Source organism: Prunus persica, chromosome G2 (assembly GCF_000346465.2).
Source record: "Prunus persica cultivar Lovell chromosome G2, Prunus_persica_NCBIv2, whole genome shotgun sequence".
Taxonomy (NCBI): Eukaryota; Viridiplantae; Streptophyta; class Magnoliopsida; order Rosales; family Rosaceae; genus Prunus; species Prunus persica.
This window is the reverse complement of record NC_034010.1, coordinates 4,104,473-4,127,541: the sequence shown is the minus strand read 5'-3', so window position 1 is coordinate 4,127,541 and position 23,069 is coordinate 4,104,473. Positions and strand designations below refer to the sequence as shown.

General features: G+C 34.3%; 3 protein-coding genes across 4 annotated transcripts; 2 read left to right on the top strand and 1 right to left on the bottom strand.

Moving 5' to 3' along the window:
• On the bottom strand, window positions 6,889–10,101 carry LOC18786089 (cation/H(+) antiporter 15). The gene is made up of 3 exons (XM_007219544.2): window positions 9,853–10,101; window positions 8,198–9,217; window positions 6,889–8,118 (listed from the first exon to the last, which is right to left on the bottom strand). Exons 1-3 carry the CDS (start codon window positions 10,099–10,101, stop codon window positions 6,889–6,891), a joined length of 2,499 nt encoding a protein of 832 aa, XP_007219606.2.
• Window positions 13,155–16,084, top strand: LOC18785030 (NADPH:quinone oxidoreductase). Its single transcript, XM_007219478.2, has 3 exons — window positions 13,155–13,313; window positions 13,400–13,591; window positions 15,342–16,084. Exons 1-3 carry the CDS (start codon window positions 13,214–13,216, stop codon window positions 15,644–15,646), a joined length of 597 nt encoding a protein of 198 aa, XP_007219540.1. The 5' UTR covers window positions 13,155–13,213; the 3' UTR covers window positions 15,647–16,084.
• LOC18786642 (NADPH:quinone oxidoreductase) lies at window positions 16,757–20,574 on the top strand. 2 transcript variants are annotated; one of them, XM_020557978.1, is made up of 3 exons: window positions 16,757–16,969; window positions 17,128–17,238; window positions 19,811–20,574. In XM_020557978.1, the coding sequence occupies exons 1-3, from the start codon at window positions 16,870–16,872 to the stop codon at window positions 20,113–20,115; spliced, it is 516 nt and encodes a 171-aa protein (XP_020413567.1). In that variant the 5' UTR covers window positions 16,757–16,869; the 3' UTR covers window positions 20,116–20,574. The 2 variants fall into 2 exon arrangements, with proteins under 2 accessions (XP_020413567.1, XP_007218445.1); XM_007218383.2 differs by having other exon boundaries at window positions 16,760–16,969; window positions 17,047–17,238.

The following is a 23,069-nucleotide window of genomic DNA, read 5'->3' as shown; positions in this document are numbered from 1 at the left end:
CGCTTTTTATATATAAAAAAATCCCGTGTATAGCCGGCTATACTATTTATTTCTAAAAATAAAAAAAAATAAAAAAAAGAGTGACTTAAGTTTTGTTGATGTGAGTCTCCTAATTAATCAAGGATATTTTCTACCTTCCAATGTGGGACTTTTTACCTTCATATTCTATATATAAGAGTTTACAGGGTGCTATAAAGAATTAGGAAAGTATATCCTAATTAAACAATACTTTATCAACTATATAAAAAATAGGAAAGTAAATCCCTTAATTAATTAAGGAAGTAAATATCCTTGATTAATTAGGAGACTCACATCAACAAAACTTAAGTCACTCTTTTTTTTATTTTTTTTTATTTTTAGAAATAAATAGTATAGCCGGCTATACACGGGATTTTTTTATATATAAAAAGCGTATAGCCGCGCGGCTTTACTGGGGTCTTTGTTTTTTCAATTTTTTTTAATGAACGGCTATACTCTTTACAAAGAAACTGTGATCTTTTTTAAAAAATTGTTTTTCCTTGATTTTTGTTTATAGGTAGTTAGAGCATTATCCACTACTATTAGGCCATTACTCATGTCTCTATTGTCCCCTTCTGAATTTTTATTTTTCCAGAGTTATTACCCGTATAAAGAATTTAGTATTTTCATGTTTAATACTCGTATTGTGCAAGTATGTACGTAATTTTCATGTTTAATATACTTAGTTTTGTACAAAATGTTTAATAATACATACAAAATTCACGTATTATACACATAATTTTAGCATAATATTGAATAAAAATAATTGATTTTCAAAAATTTAAATCCATAAAGTATATATCGAAACTAGCAAATTAATATCTATAAAGTATAAACAAATTCAAATGGAAGGGTCTTCTTTTTATAATTTTTTTTTTTTGAATAAATAGTATCACCGCAAGGCTAAACTCCTTTGAAATAAAATATACTTAAAGCATATAGCCGTGCGGCTATACTTGTTTTGACACTAGCCGGCAGTTGGGCGCTTGGGGGGGTCCTCTTTTTTAATTTTTTTTAAAAATTGTACAGCGGGGCTGCTGTAAAAATTTGTTTTATGAACGGCTATACACTTAACGAAGATACTGTGATCTTTTTGAAAAAAGTGTTTTCCTTGATTTTTGTTTATCGGTAGTTTATTGCATTATCCATTACTATTAGGCCATTACTCGTGTCTCCATTTGTCCACTTTTGAATTTATACTTTTCCAGAGTTATTACCCATATAGAGAATTTAGTATTTTTCATATTTAATGCTCGTATTGTTCACATACGTACGTAATTTCATGTTTAATACACTTGGTTTTGTTCAAAATTTTCAATAATACACACAAAATTCACGTATTATACAAATAATTTTCGAATAATATTGAATAAAAATAATTTATTTTATAAAATTTAAATCTATAATGAATATATATATACATAAATTTTCCTATGCGGACATCCGAACATTATTATCGTGTTAACACCATGTATTTTGTACTATCCCTCTCTGTTTTCCTGTCTGTTTACAATAGCATCCGCACTATAATAACATGTGGACATTCGGATAAGAGAATAACTTTATGTATATCAAAACTAGCAAATTAATATATATATATAAAGTAAAAAAATGCAAATGGATGGGTCCTCTTTTTATAATTTTTTTTTGAATAAATAGTATAGCAGCCTGGCTATACCTGTTTTAAATATATTATACTCGAAGCATATAGCCGTGCGGCTATACTCGAAGTGTTTTAAATATATTATACTTGAAGCTTAAATCTGAGCTTCCAAACTTGTTCCAAAACCTTTGTCTTGCCTCGAATTCTAAACATAAGCCTACTATGGGCCACTTATGACTCGATTAAGGTTTCAATCTCAATATACGGTTAGTATGACATGACCGGACCTAACTCAGTTAGTTGAGGTAGATTTTAACAAGAGGTTTGTAGTTGGATTCCTGAAAAAATTTCACTAGGACAGGTCTAGGATAGGTCCAGTTACGTTGTACTAGGTACGTTATTCGTCGGCACAGGTCTGTCCTGCAAAATTTGCCAGATTAGATCTCTCCCGATGAAATTGCGTCGGCATAGTTGAATTTCGTTAGGAGAGGTTTCTCACTTTTTTTGAAATAAATAAATAAATAAGTCAAAAATTTGAATTTTGAACTTATAAAATTAGTGTCTTTACTTCTTTTTTTTGGGCCAACTTCTTTAGTTTAATATATGTAATTAAGTAATATCTTACCCTTTCTTAATTACTTTAATTAGTAATATATATTTTAATTATTATTTATTTACTAAATATTTAAATATTTTATTCATTTCATAAATTACTTAATAAATAGTAATTAATTATTTTAAATTATTTTGTGGACTTAAAAAAAAAGTATACAAAATTAGTTTGGATTAATCCAAGTCTCGAACCAAAAACCCTAGATTCCGAACTTGTTCCAAAACCTGTCTGAAGCCTCGAACCCTAACCATAAGCCTACTAATGAGTAGATACGTTATCTTCTTTTCTAATGTGAGACTCAAGTTCATGTATTTCAATCAAACTCCAACAAGTAGTTGATATTGTCGAATCATATTGTGACTTGGATTTAAGTTTCCAGGCTAAAATCCATTTTTGGAATACTAAAATACTTGGGTAACAAAACCAAATTTCTAGGATTTTTATTAAAATATTTAATACTAAGTATTCACTAAAAAATAATAATTAAAACATAATTACTAATGAAAGTATTTAAATAGGGCTAAGATATTATTTCATTATGAAAAAGAAAATTTTAAAAAAGGATATTTTAAGAGAATATCTGAGGGGCTATATTGTTCAATTTAAAGAGTATTGCCGAACAGCTATGCTCTATAAATAGAATATTCTAACTATACAGCCGTGCGGCTATACTCTATAAATAGAATATTTTAAACGTATAGCCGCACGCTATACATTTTAAATAAGATAATCTTGATTTCTCTTTTTTAATTACTTTATTTAGTAGTTATGTCTTAATTATTATTTACTTAGTGAATAAATAGTATTTATATATTTGATTAAATAAAAAATAAAAGGCTTATTTACTGTAGTATCCCCTGAAACTTTGGTCAAATCTTACTTTAGTTTGAATGTCGTCGGGAGAGGTTTAGGGTTTATCTCCTAAACCGGCATAGCCACCCGGCTATACTATTTTTTTCTAAATTTTTTTAAAATTGTAGCACGGCTTTACTTTTTTGACACGTGGCTCACAGGCACTGAGCGGGTCTATATATATACATATATGCTGTCCGGCTATACTAGATTTCTTTTGAATTTTTTTAAGAAATCGTATAGCCGTGCAGCTATACTCTTTTTTGCTAATGTATTTTAAAAATAGTATAGCCGGCCAGCTTTATAGTTTTGACACGTGGCACCTAGGTTTTGGGCGCGTCCTTTATATTTATAAAGAGTATAGCTGCGCGGCTATACTTTTTACAAAGAAAATCTAATTTGGGAAATTTCGTCAGCATAGACTTGTGCCGACGAATTTTCGTTGGGAGAGGTTTTTAAAATTTAAAAAATATAAATTTAGTTTCTTTACTTTTGTTTTTTGGACAACTTCTTTAATTTAATATATATAATTAAGTAATATCTTAGCCATTTTGAATTACTTAAATTAGTAATTACATTTTAATTATTATTTAATATAAAAAAATTAAAGAAAAAGTCCACAAAATAATTAATTTCTATTTATTAAGTCTTTTGTGAAATCCTTGTTCATTGGCTTTGGGGGAAAGTTTGTCGTTTAGAGGAGTCTTCACCCATTTGACTGAGGATGAGCTGGTAAGGCGAAGAAGAGATTGATCCTTAGGCGATCGCAAAATTGTCAAAAGAGGTCCGAATCAAATTGCTTGCTGTCATCACTGATGATTGTATATGGGATATCTAATCGACAGTAGATGTGAGTCCATAAGAAATCTTCTATCCTTGTTGCAGTGATAGTCGCCAGTGCCTCAGCTTCTACCCACTTTGTGAAGTAGTGTACAGCCACCACTGCGTACCTGACTTGCCTTTTTCCCTGCGACATTGGGCTGATGAGATCAAGTCTCCATTGGGCAAAAGGCCATGGGCTTACGATTGATGTCAAAGGTTCGGCAGGTACATGGGCTATGTTGCCGAATCTCCAGCATTTACCAGATCGATTGCGTCGCTATGCATTGTTAGCCGGAAACGGGAGCTAGAGTGATCACTGTAGAAGCCCCCGTGAATTTCCCGAAGGACGTAGTACCCCTATTCAGAAGTGATACACTTGAGATAAGGGGTAGTGTAGCCACATTTGTAGAGGACGTCATTGATGACTGTATACCTTGCCGATCAGTATCATATCTTTCGTGCCTGGGCTTTGTCATTTTGTAGGATGTTGTTCGCCAAGTAAGAGTAGATGGGGAACATCCGGGTATCAACATACCGTACGACACATACTGCGGAATCGGATGTGCTTGGTTGTGTCAAGATTTCTATGGGAACCTGCCACCTAATTTTATCGTCTATGGCAAAAGCTAGTCTTGCCAAGGCATCGACGTGACTATTCTCAGCCCTTGGTATTTGTCAAATCTCATAGGCAAAGAATCTTCAAAGTTGCTAATGTGTTGCCGATACGTAGGCCGTCATGGATGCGTCTTTGGTGACAAAGTCAATTATCACCTAGTTGACAACGAGTTGGGAATCACTATGTATGCTGATCTGCCCAGCACCCATATCCTCTGCTAGCCCAAGGACAGCAAGGACGGCTTCATTATTGGAAGTTCTGAAGTTCAAATGGAGGGCATATTCAATCTTGAACTCATCGGGCACGGTTAGGACGAGACCCGCGCCACATCCTTGTTGATTGGTCGAGCCGTCCACATGTAAGACCCAAATGGGAATTGTAGGGTTGAAGTATCTGCCATTCGGTAAGGTTTGTCCAGCTAATGCCGTTGCAGTATTTGAGCTTCTTGATGCTGTCGAAACATGTTCTTTCTTCAAAGTTTGAGTATGCTTGCTTTGAAGTTTTGTTCGGGACATGATAATTTGTGCATTCATTTATAATGGGCATCATTAGGAAAATCAGCATCTGCATCATAATAATTTGTCTAGATGACCAGTCATATAGGCCAATATTTCCAACACTAGATTTTTAACCAAGACACGTGATTTTGCTTATTATAAGTCCAATTATTGGCTCCCAAGTGTCCTTTTGACCTACCTAAAAGGTCGGGGCTGGTATGGACTCATTAACTCTCTCATTTTACATTTTTCATATGGGTTTTTAGAGAGAGAGAGAGAGAGAGAGAGAGAGAGAGAGAGTTCTAGTGAGAGATTGTGCATAAATTAGGTCTTACTTTTGGAGAGAAGAGTTCATATGGGTTCTTGAATTCCTTTTGGGATTTCATTGAAATTTCATTTCTCAAACTTTTGTTAGTAATATGAAGTTTTCGTCTCTCATCTCTTTCATTTCCACCATTTTAGAAAACTTGGTTTTTCTCTTTGGTTTGTCTGAGAGTGTTGATGACAATATTTCATTTGAAAGCTACTTCTTTTTGAGAAAATCTGACCATAACTTTGCATATCAAAGTTTTAATCTCTCATCTCTTTCGTTTGCACCATTTTGGAAAACTTCGTTTTCTATTTGGTTTGTTTGAGAGTGTTCATGACATCGAAATGGGTTTTCAAGATTTCATTTTGAAAGCTACTTCTTTTTTAGAAAATATGTCCATCGCTTTGCATATCAAAGTTTTAATACCTCATCTATTTCATTTGCACATTTTGGAAAACATAATTTTCTCTTTGGTTTGTCTGAGAGTGTTCATGGCCTCTGGAAATGGGGTTTGCAAATAGCTTTTGAAATCTACTTCTATTTTCGAAATCCACTTCACTCATTGACACTCGTGAGTGTCTTCTTGTACTTTGCTTTGATTTTGGCGTCTCCTTTCTCTCCTCTCCCCTCCTTGTTGAACTATTCATGGCTCCGATTCTACTGTAGGTACGCTTCTATGGCTCCTCTTCCCTAGTTAACTTTTATTTATTTTCTCCATCCAATCCAATTCAACTTCGACTTGAACTCCACCCCACAAATTTCTAGACTGCATCGGGTCCAGCTATGATGTTCGTTTACAAATCAACAACCCAAATTTCCAAACCCCAAAATTTCTAAAACGTACCCACTTTGACATCATACAACCTATGCCATTATCGAACAATGGTTCCTACCATATTGAGATCGCATGACATGGATCTAGTCGGAATAAATCTAGAACCCCAAGAAGACCCACGATTTCAAGATCTTGTCGACTAGCCATGGTGGTTTTCTTTCTTTCTTCTATTTCCATTTTGCTTTCTCTTTAAATTCTCTGAGTTTCTCTATCGTTATTAGTGGTGGCGAGGCAACGGATAATACATTATTAAACGTGAAAGTGCTAAAATCTTTATATGAGCAATAACTCTGGAAAAGTAAAAAAATCAAAAAGGGACAATAGTTACTCGAGTAATGGCCTCATAGTAATTGATAAGGCTCTTGGGCTATGGAGAAATTTAATTGAGACACCCAAACGAATTCACAAAAGACTTAATAAATAGAAATAAATTATTTTGTGGACTTTTTCTTTAATTTTTTATATATTAAATAATAATTAAAATATAATTACTAATTAAAGTAATTCAAAAAGGCCAAGATATGACTTAATTACATATATTAAATTAAAGAAGTAGCCAAAAAACAAAAGTAAAGAAACTAATTTTATATATTTAATTTGTTTTTCGAAAAAGAAAAAAAAAACCTCTCTCGACGAAAGATCATCGACACAAGTCTATGTCGGCAAAAAAATTCCAAATGTGAGTGGATCCCATTTCCTCAAACCCTCAAACCCTTAAACCCTTAAACAATATCTAAATCCTCACCCTGTTGCACTACAAGAATGGATGTACTACCCGAAAAGGTCGAAGATGCCAATGCATCTCCAAGAACTCCCATCTCATTAGCGTCGCTACATTCTAGTAACATTGTGGAGGTGTCGATTGAGTTGCTCCCATGGCTTCTTCCAACTATGAACATGTCATAGTCACCTTCCATTGCACTTATTAGTGTGAGAGTTTGTTCCCAACTTGTTACTGACTTCTCTAAAAATTCTAGGGAGTCATCGCTTATTGACCTCAACCTAAACTCATCTATGAACAAGTCATCAAGTTTTTTTTGCTTCCCAGAACTTGTCATTGCCACCAAAATTTCATCATCACCATCACCATCACTGTCGCTATCGCTATCATCCACATCATCATTATCATTAGAGTAAACTTTCGGTGCCCCTTTATTTGAGTTAAAGTTAAATCGTATAACTGTTATCATAACCCTAGGATGCCCGACCATCCTCCCTGCATATGCTAAAGCCTCACGGTCATCTTCCCCTCCGATGAAGAGAATGGCAAAGTGGTGGCCGGAGTTGGACGTACCGAGACCATGATCCACAAAAACAGCCACAGAGCAGCGCGCATGTGCAATCAAGTTGTTGTTGAGGCATTTTAAATGCGAGTAGTTTGAATCTTGTATCGCTGCTCCTCCATCCGATATGGCAGATTGTTTGTGGAAGGGGATGATTATGAGGGAAACACGATTCTCCTCAGCCAGGTTGCATATGTCCTCATGCATCGTGGCATAAGGGGACACGGCGGTGATTGTTTGCACCGTGACGATTCCTTCTCTTTGTTGGGCATAGAGTTGAAAGCCATTTGAGGAGTCGTAGTCCGTTGAGTGTGCATCATTGGTTGTTGTGTTTGTGCTACTCGGTTTGCAAGTGTTGTGCACAACCAACATGGCTGAAGCATGGCCAGTTAGCTCCACGAGGTGTGTGACAATGACATGAATAGGGGATTTTTCGGTTGGGTTAGAACTATCAATGAGGTCGATAATGCCAGACATTTTCCGTGAGGTGTGGGTGCATGCAAGGATTCGAAGCTCGGTATTAGGTCCAACGCTTCGTACGTTCCTCTGTTTGTATTGCACCAAAGGCCTAGCACTTGACTTGTAAAAAAGGGCAAGAAACGGCCCCACGAAAAATGTCATAATCCAAATCACCACCGTCATTAGTGTGAATGATTGTTTGTTCAAGATCTACACAATTGTCATTCGTTCATTATAAACCATATAAACCTTGCAAAATATCATATGAATATGCATGCACCGTACGTACCTTTAAGTCTCGAGCAGAGTTAAGTATGATGAGTGCCAATAGGCCTTTGGTGTTCATGAGTACTCCAACAGTCAGACTATCTCGAGGTGACATTTTGTTCAATACGCAGGCAACGAAAGTGCTCACGATTTTTGCTGCGTAGGAAACCAGGTTTATTAACACTACACGATATATGTTAGTCCCTGTTTTTGCCTCCTCTGGATCTTTCGTATTCAGAATATCAGAGAAACTCAGTCTTCTGGAATTGATCAAGTAGAAGAAGGGCATCAGAATCTCACGCACGAAATTTCCCATATTCTCTGTAAGCATGCTTGAGAACTCTCCCTTAGGCATAATGATTCCCAATACAAAAGGCCCTACGATGGAGTGGGACCCGCATGCATCGGTGATTAACCCGCAAAGCACCACTCCGGCCATAACATAACATGCAAGCTCATTATCGTTGCCATTCTCCTGTGCTCCCCTCCGGCGATTAATGATCCGCACGAGAGCTGGTCGTACTACAAAAACACAGAGTCCTACAAAAGCCAAGGTGGACCCCACAGTAAGCAATGGTCTACTTTTCACTATTGCCATTCCAAGCAAAAGAAGAATCCATGAACACAAATCGGAGATAACGGAGGCAGACAAGGCGAGTCCTCCAACATCAGAATAGAGAAGTTTGAGATCAGCAAGGAGTTTGGCAAGGTCCAGGAAGTTGGTTGTGGCAAGAGTAATTCCCCAAAAGAATGAGCCGTCCTTAGTGCCCATGTTTTTTGTTTGTTTAGCGAAGTCTTTGAGGAGTATATAACGATACAAGACCCAACCAGTAAGGAAGGAAAAGACCATGCCAGTAAGGGCAATGCTGACAGCCTTCCTACGAGCACGTAGTATTGGTTTGAAGTCAAGCTCTAAACCCACCAGGAACATGTGGTAAACGAGTGCTAAGTTTGCTAAGGTCTCGGCAACCACCGTGTTACTTATGGGAAATAGTTGTGGGTACAAATCACCCCTCATATTCCGACTCATTAAAAAGCCACCCTGAAAATTAATTCTAACGATTAATCCATAAGTTAACAACAAATATTCTTTTTATAGTAAATTTAGCTTAACTTCTTGAAAGTCATTTTTCCCCAACTACAACCTATCTCTTTATTTTTGTTTGAATAAAATCCTGTTTTCTTCTAAATAAAATCCGATAACTAGGACCCAATTCGTCAAGTTACCTAATCAAGCACAAAATCGAATTTCTTGTACTTTCTCGATTCCTAAAATACTCCCAACTAAGCCTTATTGCATTTTGTATATTATAATGTAGGAACCAATATAGAGACAATTTTAATTGGAGTGTAAATAATGACACACTTGAATTTGGAAAGATCTCCAAATAGATGTAGGAATTAATTTGAAAACTTTTTTTATAAATTTAACAATAAATTCATATTTAAGAAGTATACGTGATTAATTATCTATTATATTATTGTTTTATAAATATAATAGTCTACATACAATTTTACGTTGAAAAAATAACGCACCTATTACTTCTATTACGAACATAATTTTTTACTGTACCATCTCTTTTAGAAGTACACGGTCCTTCTACCAAACATCTCTATTTTTTATCAAAAGAAAAGCCATTGTTAATTACTAAGGATATGGATGCATGCAGAACTCACAAGAATGTCGGCAACAATACGCGGTTGGTAGAAGGGTTTGAGTAGGAGCATAGCAAGACGAGTGCTGACCATGGCCATGACGAGTTTTATAACAGTGACTGGGAGAGCTTGCATCAACGGATTCTCCACACGCCATAGCCCAGTTGGGGATATTGTCTTGTTATAACATGCCCTTAGTTCATCTTTTGAGTCGGCGAATACAGTATAAGATTCCCCTGCGTATGACCTTGTACCAGTTACACTACCCATTATGTTTATATGTATAGCAGCGCCGTCGTTCTCCTCTTCCTCTTCCTGATTTCCGAATTACATTCGTATCCGGAAGCCTTATACAACGAGACTAAGAACGAGAGCAAGAGAGAGAGACAATGAAATTTTTATGCATGTAATTCGTATATACATATATATACGCCAGGCATACATAATTTGTTGCAACAGTTAGGAACGGAGGCATCCCATTTCTGTACGTATCTGTATTAGGTTATTTTTGGCATGTAAGAAAGAACGACAGTAGCAAACTTGTCGTTACACTGTACAGTTTTTCAGTTAGTTATACGACCAAGGCAGGTGTTCGCTTTAATGAAACCAGCATTGGATAACCACTTAATCAAACCATATATAGTTTTTATATTTAAATCAATATATTTTTTTTAATTTATAAAAAAAAAAAAGTGGTTACACCCCGTAGTCGGCAACCATGATTACCAACCACAAAAATTTAAGAAAAAAGTGTAATTACAAGTTACGCCTAACTGGATTTAAAACAAGCTTACCCCTTCTCTCTCTCTCTCTCTCTCTCTCTCTCTCGGTTGAATAAGTTAACGGCTTGAATTTCAATGTCCTGATGGATATGTGATTTGAATTTGAATTCTTTTCACTCACGGCAATTTTGGAATTGCTGTCACTTTTAAAAAAAAGTTGTTTTTGTTGTGCTTTGAAAATAATTAGTTGTAAAGTAAAGCAGCTCCATGTTTGGTAAACAATATTTTTAAAGTGTTGTTAGTACAAAAAACAGTGTCAAAACCTTTTGGTAAATTTTAATATAAAAATGTTGTAACTGTAAACAATAACTAAAATAAACATAATATTGAAAATGTTATGCACTAATCATGTAGTGGTAGTGGTGGTGGTGCAGGTGGTGGTAAAAGAGATGGGGGTGAAGGTGGTAGTGAAAGAGGTGGTGGTGGTGATGAAGGTGGAGATGATGGTTGAGATAGTGGTGGTGGTGGGATTGGCGGTTGTGGATATGAGGTGGAGGTGGAGGTGGTGAAGATTGGGAGGGGGTGGTGGCGGCGGTGGCGGTGTGGTGGTGGTGTTGGTGTTGGTGGTGGAGGAGGAGGATGTGGCGGTGGCGGTGATGGTGATGGTGATGGTGGTGGTGGTGGCAGAGGTGATGAAGGTGGTGGTAGAGATTGTGTCATTATTAAAAATTAATGGTGGTATTTTGGGAATTAAAAAAATTCATTAAAAGCTCATCTCTACTTCTTTTGAAAGCAGTTTTAAAAAGTTATTCAGAACGCTTTTAAAATAATTGAGATATTTTATTTTTACTAAATACCTTAAACGGCTTAACTTTAAAATAAAGTAAGTTTTTGACGAAAAAAAAGCAATCTCAAACAGTACCTCAATCAGAAACTGTTTACTATGATTGGCTCGATGTATTTGAATTACCATGATAACAGTTGATATGTCTAGGAACTATTTGTATACAAATATACATGAGAAAACACACAACTTCAATGTGAATTTTGGACAAACATATTTGCTTGTGTTTTGAATCTTTTGTGGTATCAAAAGCCCTCTAGTCTGGCGACTTCTTTTTTACCTTTGCAAAAAAAATTTCCTAATCCTTCTCAATGCCCAACACCAACAACAAATTCCCACCAAATTTTTACAACTTCATGTAAAAATTACTCTCATCTTTACAATTTCATGAAATTCAATCATATTTTAAATTACTTCATGAAACTTGACTTACAACTAAAAATCTAATATTAGAAAAGAATTTACATGTAACGGGAATGCTACTGTGATGGTATCTCAAATTTATCAAGAATTATTGACCCTAAATCAAGACTCGGGAATTGGATTGTCCATTGGTTGATATATATATATATATATATGTGTGTGTGTGTTTATAATAAGGAGTTTGTGTTTTAATAATGTAAAAACTTTGATTAATTAAAGTAATGCAACGTAATTGAGACGGGGGTGCAAGTATAACATATATTATTTGTGGCCCCAATATATGTTCTGACTTTGATACTTCAAATATTACAATCCAAACTCTACCAGATCAACATTCAAAAAATTTAGGTAAAATAGATAATAAATTTTAGTAGAATTGAATTTTAAAGCTACGTTTAATGGGTGGGACTGCATTGGACTGACTATATATATATATATATATATATACAGAGAGCTTCCATTGAGGGATCTCTCAAATACTTATTTGAGGGACACCCCTTGTAGGCCCCACTCCGGATTGTATTTCACTAATCCAAACCGTCTATTTTGTAGATACTCATTCAAAGATCATCTCTACAAAAAATCACTTAAATCCGATATCATTTGACCACTTAATTAAGTTATTGAAATTTTAGCATTTTCTTGAAGCACTGTGTTCATTGATTTTGTAAGACACAATTGGATGTTGAAACGGTTTCCGATTTGTCTAATTTTTTGTAAGGATGATCTATAAATGAACACCTAAAAAATAAATGGTTTGGATCATTGAGAAAAAAATTGTAGGGTACCCTAAAGGGCGTCCCTCAAATAATTTTATTTGAGGGATCCCTCAATAGAAGGGGACTATATATATATATATGATCCTATTATATTAGGATTCTTTGAATAATATTATTTAAAGGACACATTTTATTTCAATAATATGAATATTCTATTTTTCAAGTCTTCGATCATGCTTGCGAAAAATTAAAACAACTTGAATGTCATTAAGACATTTAGGCGGATGAATCCAGGATTTGAAAACTGCTTGGGTTAAATTCACTTTACGGACGCAAGAAATTTCAATAGTGAGAGAAAAAAGATAGACCCGAAAAAAAAAAATAGAAATAAGGAGGAAAAAGAGAGAAATGAGGAGAAGAAGAGAGAGAAAGAGAACATAGGTATTGCAAATTTAAAAAAAAAACAAATGCATGGGTTAGAGAGAGACAATTAAAAAAGAAGAATCGGCATGGCAGCCCAATAGCTGGATTCTTCCCCGAACGATGCGTCAAAAAACAATAAAATAAGTCTTTAGCTTTGGCTCTTTTCTCTCTTTTATTTATATATTTGTGTTCCTTCCACTCAGAGACTTGTGAAGAAGAAGAAGAAGAATAGAGATAAACCAGAAAAGAAAATGGAGGCTGCTTCCGTTACCGCATCATCGCTCATAAGAGTTGCAGCTCTTTCTGGGTCTCTTCGTAAATCTTCCTATAACCGTGGTCTAATTCGTTCTGGTCAGTTACTTTACTGCAAATTTTTTTTATTTTTTTAATTTTTTTTTGGTTCTTCCAATTGAACGGCGTCGTTTTGGGTTTTGTAGCGATTGAGATAAGCAATACGTCGATCAACGGCCTGCAGATAGAGTACATAGACATCTCACCGTTGCCACTGCTGAACACGGATCTGGAAGGCGAGGGGAGTTTTCCACCTGCCATCGAAGCGTTTCGTCAGAAGATTCTGGAAGCTGATTGCATCCTCTTTGCTTCTCCTGAGTACAATTACTCCATGTCCGGTATAATTTTTTTATTTTTTTAATTATTTTTCTCTTCTTTTCTTTTTCTTTTTAAATAATGATTTTGAATTTGATGATCAAAGTCACAAAAGCATTTCTTTCTATTTATTGCATTTTAATGGAAATTAGATAATTATTTAATCAATGTTGTAAAAATGATGGATATTGCCACTTTCGTTTACTTTTCAGTAGATGACACACCCACACACTACTCGTGTGTTTTTTATTTTGTTTTGATGGCGACTACTTGTGTGTGTTGATAATACATGATATGAGTAATGGGAGGAATAGTTAAAGAGTATTTTTTTCATTAGATATGTGTTAAGTGAATTCAAATTTTGGTGAAGTCAAGTGGGAGGAATTTGGCTCGAATGGAAAAAAATACCCCTCCATATTACGGAATTGGAAATTTGACAAGAGTATGTAACGTATCCTTAAATTGATCTTAATAAAAAATTACATGCATAAGATTGACAAAACAAAACTATGATAAAACTGGCAAACTAAAGAAACCAAAAATTACTTTTTGACCTTTATATATCATACATGCAAATACTAGTTGAGATATGAAGTCTTTAACCAATTGTTAACATAAAATCTTTAATGGGCCAATCTCATTTTCTTATATATAGTATCGACATGATAATAATTAGTTCCTTAATGTGTAAATTGGTTTTTTTTCAATCGAAGTTCTTTAATTCTAATTGGTTTTTATTTATTTATTTATTATTTTTTTTATTTTTAAGAAAGAGAAAATAGGTCTAGGTGTGTCTCATGAAGTTAGGACTCATGTTATTAATTTTTAATATTTTTAATATGTAAATTGTTAATTTACTATATTATCCTTATTTAATGAATATTTCATTTCTTAATATATATATACAGTCCCGATCTCTTAGATTACAAGGGGTCCAAGAGATTTATGGTGACTCACCGTTGGATGAAATTTCAAACAATATATCAAGGCAAAAAGAAGGAACGATGAAACTTTCAGAATATCAGAAAAATACCATTGGTTAATTCAAACATTAGAGTTGAAATTATTAATTAAATGAGGATAATATGGAAATTCACATTTTTTTCATATTAAAAAATTAAAATTAAAAACAAAATCAAATAATATGTCCTACTTCTATGGAACATAACTACCCATGTTATCTTTTCTTATTTCTAAAAATAAAATATTAAAGGTACGCATGTGCCAATGAATTAGTATTTTTATTAACTAAGCCCATTTTCTCTTATTTAAATGTTTAACTATTCTCTGCTTTTATATACAGTTGTAGTAATAATATCAATATTAATAAACGCATACCACCACTACTTGATGAGTCATGCTGCTTTATTAAAATATGTTAATAAATACAATATACTTGTTAGCATGTTATCAAAAAGAAAAAAAATTCATTAAAAAAAAACAGAGATTCTTTTGTGATCCACTAAAAAACATAAATGCTTTCGTGATCCACTAAACAGAAGTTCTTTTGGGACTTTTGTGACGCATTTCATTACCTTACATACATATTGATTGAATTTGTTTTAAATAAAAGAATTAGTTAAGCAGGCTAATTGCTAATGCATGAAGTTGGCCAGCATTTAATTATGATGAATGGACTAATCTAGTTCCATAATTTGAATTTGAAATTCAAATTCACTGTATATGGAGTTTGATCACTATCTTAATTTGGTTTATTGGCAAGTTTCTGCATCAACTGCCTGAATGTTTTTTAACCTCCTCTATATATACCAGCACCTCTAAAGAATGCAGTTGACTGGGCGTCAAGACCACCAAATGTTTGGGCTGATAAGGCTGCCGCAATTGTAAGTGCCGGAGGCGGCTTTGGCGGTGGACGATCGCAATATCATCTTCGCCAAGTTGGAGTTTTTCTTGACCTTCATTTCATTAACAAGCCCGAGTTTTTCTTGAATGCATTCCAGCCTCCTGCAAAGTTTGACAGTGATGGAAACTTGATTGATGAAGAGGCTAAGGAGAGGCTAAAAGAAGTTCTTCTCTCCTTGCAGGCATTGAGCTTGAAACTTCGCCGAAAGCAATGAGAGGAGCTGTTTCATGTTTCGAACTGCCTGACCTCTAAGTCTCAATGGAGGTTGCAGGTTTGAAACAAGAAACAGTCTCTTCACTGGGCTGTGTGTACATCTGCCTGTCCTTAGACCTCGCACCGGCTGCCCTTTAATTTCATGGTGCTGAAGTTGTATGTGATTCTCAGACTTATAGGTGCTGTGTGATTCAGGCTCTACCGTGTTTGCACTGCAGGAGTTTGACGCTTTATAGTTTATGCTATGATTTATTTCTTTCTGCCTCTGAAATTGGAATTTAGACCTTTGATTTGTGTTTATGTTTCTCTGGGCATAACGTGTGCTAATAAAATGTATCCATCGCAGCAAAGTATGCGCTATCCAGGATTGGCATACACTTCCAATGTTATCAAATTGTTTTGCTAATGAAATGCAATTGTAAAATTATGTTTTCGTACATAACTAATGCGTCGGGTTTAGGTCTAGTAGGTGCGGCACTATGGGTTTAGCCAGTATGTCTCTCTTCGGATTGCTCGGAAGGATGTGGAAGGATGTGGAGTGGTTGTTGTGCTTTTTATTTTGTTTGAGTCTAGAAATTCTTAGGAGTTTTTTTTGTGGTTTGTCTTATCTCTAGATTGTTTCATTTGTATTTAGCTTTGGCTTTAGATACAGATTTGTTATTTTTACCGTTGCACGACAAATCTTTATTGTAAGTTTGAGTACACGTGCTTCTAGTCCCTGAATCACGAATTTTAGTTCTTTGGATTGTGCGTGATTCTCTCCAAATCAATTCAATATGTGTTGCGTTTTGGTCACTAGAGAAGATTTATCCATATTTAGTACATCACATCAGTACTTTGTACTTTTGTTTCTTTATCAATAAAAAACTATCGCTTATTTAATTTTCTTTACTTTTAGTAAAATGTTATTCGCACCCAACAATTTTGAATGAGATAAGCAGATAAGCAATTAAAAAAGAACAATCGGCATGGGCTATAGCCCATATAGCCCAATAGCTAAATTCGTCTAAAATACGAAGCTTCTTTAAGAACACAATAATGACAACCCTTAATTTAGTGGTGGACTACATTTGAATTTATTTTGCATAGATAATCTTTAAATCAATAATAAAATACAGTCACGTTGAAAAAGCAATAAGCCTTTAGTTTTGGCTCTTTTCTTCCACTTATTAGAGACTAGTGAAGAAGAAGAAGAAGAAGAATAGAGATAAACCAGAAAACAAAATGGAGGCTGCTTCCGTTTCCGCATCATCGCTCATAAGAGTTGCAGCTCTTTCTGGGTCTCTTCGTAAATCTTCCTACAACCGTGGTCTAATTCGCTCTGGTCAGTTACTTTACCGCCATTTTTTTTCTTTTTTTTCTTTTTCTTCCAATTGAATGGCGTCGTTTTTGGGTTTGTAGCGATTGAGATAAGCAAGACGTCGATCAACGGCCTGCAGATAGAGTACATAGACATCTCACCGTTGCCACTGCTGAATACAGATCTGGAAGGCGAGGGGAGTTTTCCACCTGCCATCGAAGCTTTTCGTCAGAAGATTCTGGAAGCTGATAGCATCCTCTTTGCTTCTCCCGAGTACAATTACTCCTTCACCGGTATAATTTTTATTATTATTCTCTTATTTATTTATTTATTTATAATTAATTTGCAATTGGACAATGCATGCCCTTACTGCCTAACCTTTGATGATCAAAGTCACAAAAGCGTTTGGAAATTAGATAATTATTTAATTAATGTTGTAATAATGATGGATATTGCCACATTCGTTTACTTTTCAGGAGATGACACACCCACACACTACTCGTGTGTTTTTTATTTTGTTTTTATGGCGACTACTTGTGTGTGTTGATACCAGGGTTCGTCTGAGATTTTGAGGACTTTGTACGAAACTTAAACTAGAGCTTTCACATAATTTAATATTAAAATATTAAAATTTTTTTTGGTCATAACTTAATATCATAAAATAATTTTTTTATAACTAAAATTCATCAATTAGCATGTAATAACAATCAAAAATCAAATTCATAAATTTTTTTAATGTTTTCATTTGATAAAGTTGAATACGAATATGTTCGGTAAAAAAAAAGGAGTTCAAGAGAAAGAAGAATGGCATGAATTTCTATTTTGGTTTTGTTATGAGTGGAAGAAAATACTTTTTTGTTTCTTGTTTTTAGGAGAAAGCGTATGGGTGTGATATATAATGTTGTTAATTTAATTGGATCTTTCCCCTTGTTTAATTTTTTTTTTCACCTGCTTATTATTTTTTTTTAAAACTATTTTAAATTTGGTTGTTATGCTAATTCATCAATTAGCATGTAATAACAATCACAAATCAAATTCATAAATTTTTTAATGCTTTCATTTGATAAAGTTAAATATTAGTATGTTCGGTAAAAAAAAAAAAAAAAAAGTTCAAGAGAAAGAAGAATGACATGAATTTTTGTTTTGGTTTTGTTTTGAATGTACTTTTTTTTTGTTTGTAGGAGAAAGCGTATGGGTGTGATATATAATGTTGTTAGTTTAGTTGGATCTTTTCTCTTCCCCACCTTCCCCTCCCCCCCCCCCCCCCCCTTTCACGTGCTTATGTTAAAAAAAAAAACTATTTTAATTTTTTCTGTTATAATGAAAAAAAAAAAAAAATTCAAATAGGTTTAGTTGGATCTTTCCCCTTGTTTTATTTATTTATTTTTTCACGTGCTTATGTATTTTTTGAAAAACTATTTTAAATTTTGTTGTTATAATGAAAAAAGAAGAAAAATTCAAATAGAATGACCTTGCTAGAAATCAGCTCCACCAAATACACTCTTGTATCAAACTGTTGCACACTGGAGTATATATAGAGTGTTTATAATATTAATATATATAATATAAAGTTAAAAAAATTCGGGGCCCTTGTGCGGTGGCACCACTTGCACCATACTAAGGCCGCCCTTGGTTGATACATGATATGACTAATGGGAGGAATAGTTAAAGAGTTTTAATCTCAAGCATTCATTAGATATGTTAATTGAATTCAAATTTTGGTGAAGTGGGAGGAATTTGGCTCGAATGGACAAAAATACCTCTCCATGTTATGGTCAAGCTGTAACAAAATTGGAAATTTGACCAGGCTTGTACGTGTTCTTAAATTGATATGAATATAAAATTACAGGCATAAGATTGACAAAACGAAACTACGGGGACCAAAGTGATAAAACCGGCAAACTAGAGGAACCAAAAATTACTTTTTGTCCTTTATATATATATATCATACATGCAAACAATAGTTGAGATATGAAGTCTTTAACCAATTCTTAACATAAAATCTTTAATGGGGCCAAACTCATTTTCTTATAAATGGTATGGACATGATAATAATTAGTTCCTTAATGTGCCAATTGGTTTTTTTTTTCAATCTTAGTTCTTTAATTCCAATTGGTTTTTTTTCCGTTGGTTATTATTATTATTTTTTGGTTTTTTGTTTATAAGAAAGAGAAAATGGGTCTAGGTGTGTCTCATGAAATTAGGACGTGTTCTTATTTTGTTTTTTGTTTTTTGTTTTTATTATTTTTAATATGGGAATTGTTAATTTACTATATTATCCTTATTTAATGAATATTTCATTTCTTAATATTTTTATTAACCAAGTGCATTTTATCGTATTTGAATGTTTGACCATTCTTTGTATCTAGAGTAGGTGGTAACCACGTTTGGGAACAAGTGTGGCTTGAGTGGATTTTTGATATTTTAGCTAGTGATGTAAACCTTGCTATTCGTCTTAATAAAACTCTCTTCGTTGGCCAAAAAAAAAAAAAAAAAATTGTTTGACCATTCTTTGCCTTTATATATATAATATACATATCAATATTAATACTTGATGGGCCATGCTGTTTTGTTAAAATACGTTAATAAATACAACGTACTTGTTAGCATGTTATCAAAACGAAAAAACTTTCATTAAAAAAAACAGAGATGCTTTTGTGATCCACTAAAAAACATAAATGCTTTTGTGATCCACTAAACAGAAGTGCTTTTGCGATACACTGAACAGAAGTGCTTTTTTGACTTTAATGTTATTGAAATTCAAATTCACTGTATATGGAGTTTGATCACTATCTTAATTTGGTTTATTGGCAAGTTTCTGCATCAACTGCCTAAACAGTTTTTAACCTCCGCTATATATACCAGCACCTCTAAAGAATGCAATTGACTGGGCGTCAAGACCACCAAATGTTTGGGCTGATAAGGCTGCCGCAATTGTAAGTGCCGGAGGCGACTTTGGCGGTGGACGATCGCAATATCATCTTCGCCAAGTTGGAGTGTTTCTTGACCTTCATTTCATTAACAAGCCCGAGTTTTTCTTGAACGCATTCCAGCCTCCTGCAAAGTTTGACAGTGATGGCAACTTGATTGATGAACAGGCCAAGGAGAGATTAAAAGAAGTTCTTCTCTCCTTGCAGGCATTTAGCTTGAAACTTCATCAAAACCAATGAGAGGAGCTGTTTCGTGTTTCGAACTGCCTGACTTCTAAGTCTCAATGGAGGTTGCAGGTTTGAAACAAGAAACAGTCTCTTCACAGGGCTGTGTGTACATCTGCCTATCCTTAGACCTCGCAATGGCAGCAGCCTCGCACCGGCTGCCCTTTAATTTCATGGTGCTGAAGTTGGATGTGATTCTCTCAGACTTATAGGTACTGTGTGATTCTGGCTCTACCATGTTAGCATTGCAGGAGTTTGATGCTTTATAGTTTATGCTATGATTTATTTCTTTCTGCCTCTGGAATTAGAATTTAGACCTTTGATTTGGCATAACATGTGCAAATAAAATGTATCCATCGCCCAGCAAAGTGTGCTATCCAGGATTGGCATACACTTGCAATGTTATCAAATTGTTTTGCTAATGAAATGCAGTTGTAAAATTATGTTTTTATACATAATTAATTATTATTTTAGGAAAATGTTATTCGCAGCCAAAAAATCCTTGCTTGAAACCTCTTTTGGTAAGACCCAGAGAACTTTCTATACAATGGCAATTTCTGCAATAGGTTTACCCAAACTCATGGCATAATTTGTTAAACATTCTAGTCTCTCATAAAAATCAGAGGTAATGCGGACATCATTGATTAGTTTTAAAATGTATTTGTTAGTTTTCTAGGTTCTCTAGTAGGGGTGGGCATCGGGACCAAAAAATCAGAACACCAAGCCTTATCGGACCCAAAAAAACGACCGTGTTCACTAAAAAGTCAATAAGTCGGCACTGAACCGGATTAGACCGGTTCAAATCGATTTCAATGTCTGTTTCACACCTTACAAAATCATACTGGAGCAAACCAGACCAGCTATGTATTTTTTTTATTTAAAAGAATAAATTATTTAAGTCCAATACTAAATTTCTAATCTCATAACTAATATTTTCCCAAGTCTAACTTCAAAGCACCTATCTTTTCTAGGCCCAATCATCTCTCTTTGCATGAAATTGGGTCATTTGTGAATTTTTAAGCCCAAAAAATAAAGACGTCAAGTTCCTATTGAGTTTTCCTCCTACAAGGACCATGTTTGGTGTGATGTGATGGCAAGGGATGTGGGTCATAATATTCTCTTGTGAAGACAATGGATTTAAGATCTCAATGTTACCATCTTTGGTCGAGAAAATATATGTTGTCACCTTGAAACCACTGCAACCGAAGCTCGTGAATCAATCTACACCAAATAAGGACGTGCACGACAAAGTAGGTAAATCCAAAGCTCCTCATATAACTACTCTTAATTAATTTAGGGAAGATGAAGAAGTTCCTACTCAAGTGGAAGTTAGATCTGATTCTTATAGTACATGGGTTCCGAAGGAGAACCAGCAGCGCATTGATCCCGACATTTTGGAATGTTATTACAAATTTATCTTGTCGTAGTTGAGCTCTTCTCAGCCAAGGGGAATTGATGCATACATCATTTATTAGTTTTCAAATATATTTTTTAGTTTCCTAGGTTATCAATCCTCCATTTGGATGAGGGAAAATAACTCGGAATTTAGTTAAAAATCGGGAATTTAAGAGGAGAAATTGACAATTCCCTTATTTGTCAACTTAAGCCCGAAATTTATAAAATGACGCGTGGAAAAAATCGAGGAAATTGGAGCATCAGATTCCTAAGTTTAATTTCCACCAAAATAGGTGTCATTTCACAATTTCTATAGTGCCATTTACAAAATTCTGTCATTTAAAAAATTTGACATACATAAATCCAAACATTGAAATCTTCCATTGCCAGAAATTGAAATGATGGGAATCTAAATTTCGTCATTTTAGAATTCTATGTAATTTTCAATTCCTTCATCCAAACGGAGTGTTAGTCTTCCATATTCTAGTAAAATTGTAATTTTCCATATTTTAGCATGGTTTCTAGTTTTTTTTTTTTTTATATTCTTTTTTTCCAGATTTCTAGTTTCCTAATTTATTTGGGTTAGGACTTTGCTTTTAGCAAGGATAAAATCTTTATTCATCTATTTTCTGTTTGGCTTATTTACTGTTTCACCCCTAGAACTTAAGCTCGCTATCAGTTAACCACTCGAAACTTAAATTTCTTCACTTTACCCCCTGAATTTCTAAAAATTGCTGAAATTTTCTTACTTTACTACTTCTGTCCATTTCTGTCCACAAAACCGTTGACTAGACTAAATATTGGGACTTGTACTGGATTGGCTTGGCTTGACATAAGTTGGATAAGACTTGTACTGTGTTTGGTGCCAATTAGACTAGGACTAAATTTTTTGACTTTTTTATTTTTAATTTTAAAAAAAAGGCAAGTGGATTTATTTGTTCTGTTTTTTTTAACTTTTCTTCTTTTGTTCTCTGCGACTTCATCTTCTTCTTCCAACCTGCAACTTCATCTTCTTCTTCTCCCTCCTCTCTCCTTCTCCACTTCTTCTCAATCTATTTGTCTCTCTGCTTCTTAATTGAAAATTTTATATTCTCTCATTTTCCTATTTCACTATTTCTCTCTTCACCCTCCTCTCTCTTCAATAGCCACATGCCCAAACCCACAATCTAAATTTGGGAATTTGCTTATTTGAGGAGGCTTCTGCCTGGGTGGATTCTTTGATGATGAATGGCTTAATGATTAGCTATTGTTTTATGAGGTTCTTCCCAATTTCATAAAAATAAAAAGGGATTTGAATTAATTGATTTATTTCCTCCATTTGGGTTTTGTACCAGAGAGAGAGAGAGAGAGAGAGAGAGAGAGAGAGAGAGAGAGAGAGAGAGAGTATAAAATATATATTAAGTAATAAAAATATATTAAGTGAAAGACGACAATTAGACATTCAATCAATATTAATTAGATTGAATGCCGGAGCACTCAAAGACTTCCATGATTATGTATACAAAGTTATCTTTTCGGCCTTTCTGAAACTAAAAATTTAAATTGGATTTCCGTCCTGCTATCCCATCTAATTC

Bases quoted from the DNA above. Each gene is read 5' to 3' on its own strand.
- LOC18786089 (XM_007219544.2), bottom strand. From the start codon at position 10,101: ATGGGTAGTGTAACTGGTACAAGGTCATACGCAGGGGAATCTTATACT. The intron at 9,218-9,852 runs GTGAGTTCTGCA...ATTAATTTTCAG, and splicing joins GTATTGTTGCCGACATTCTT to GGTGGCTTTTTAATGAGTCG. The intron at 8,119-8,197 runs GTACGTACGGTG...ACAATTGTGTAG, and splicing joins ACTCTGCTCGAGACTTAAAG to ATCTTGAACAAACAATCATT.
- LOC18785030 (XM_007219478.2), top strand. From the start codon at position 13,214: ATGGAGGCTGCTTCCGTTACCGCATCATCGCTCATAAGAGTTGCAGCT. The intron at 13,314-13,399 runs GTCAGTTACTTT...TGGGTTTTGTAG, and splicing joins CCGTGGTCTAATTCGTTCTG to CGATTGAGATAAGCAATACG. The intron at 13,592-15,341 runs GTATAATTTTTT...TATATATACCAG, and splicing joins GTACAATTACTCCATGTCCG to CACCTCTAAAGAATGCAGTT.
- LOC18786642 (XM_007218383.2), top strand. From the start codon at position 16,870: ATGGAGGCTGCTTCCGTTTCCGCATCATCGCTCATAAGAGTTGCAGCT. The intron at 16,970-17,046 runs GTCAGTTACTTT...TTGGGTTTGTAG, and splicing joins CCGTGGTCTAATTCGCTCTG to CGATTGAGATAAGCAAGACG. The intron at 17,239-19,810 runs GTATAATTTTTA...TATATATACCAG, and splicing joins GTACAATTACTCCTTCACCG to CACCTCTAAAGAATGCAATT.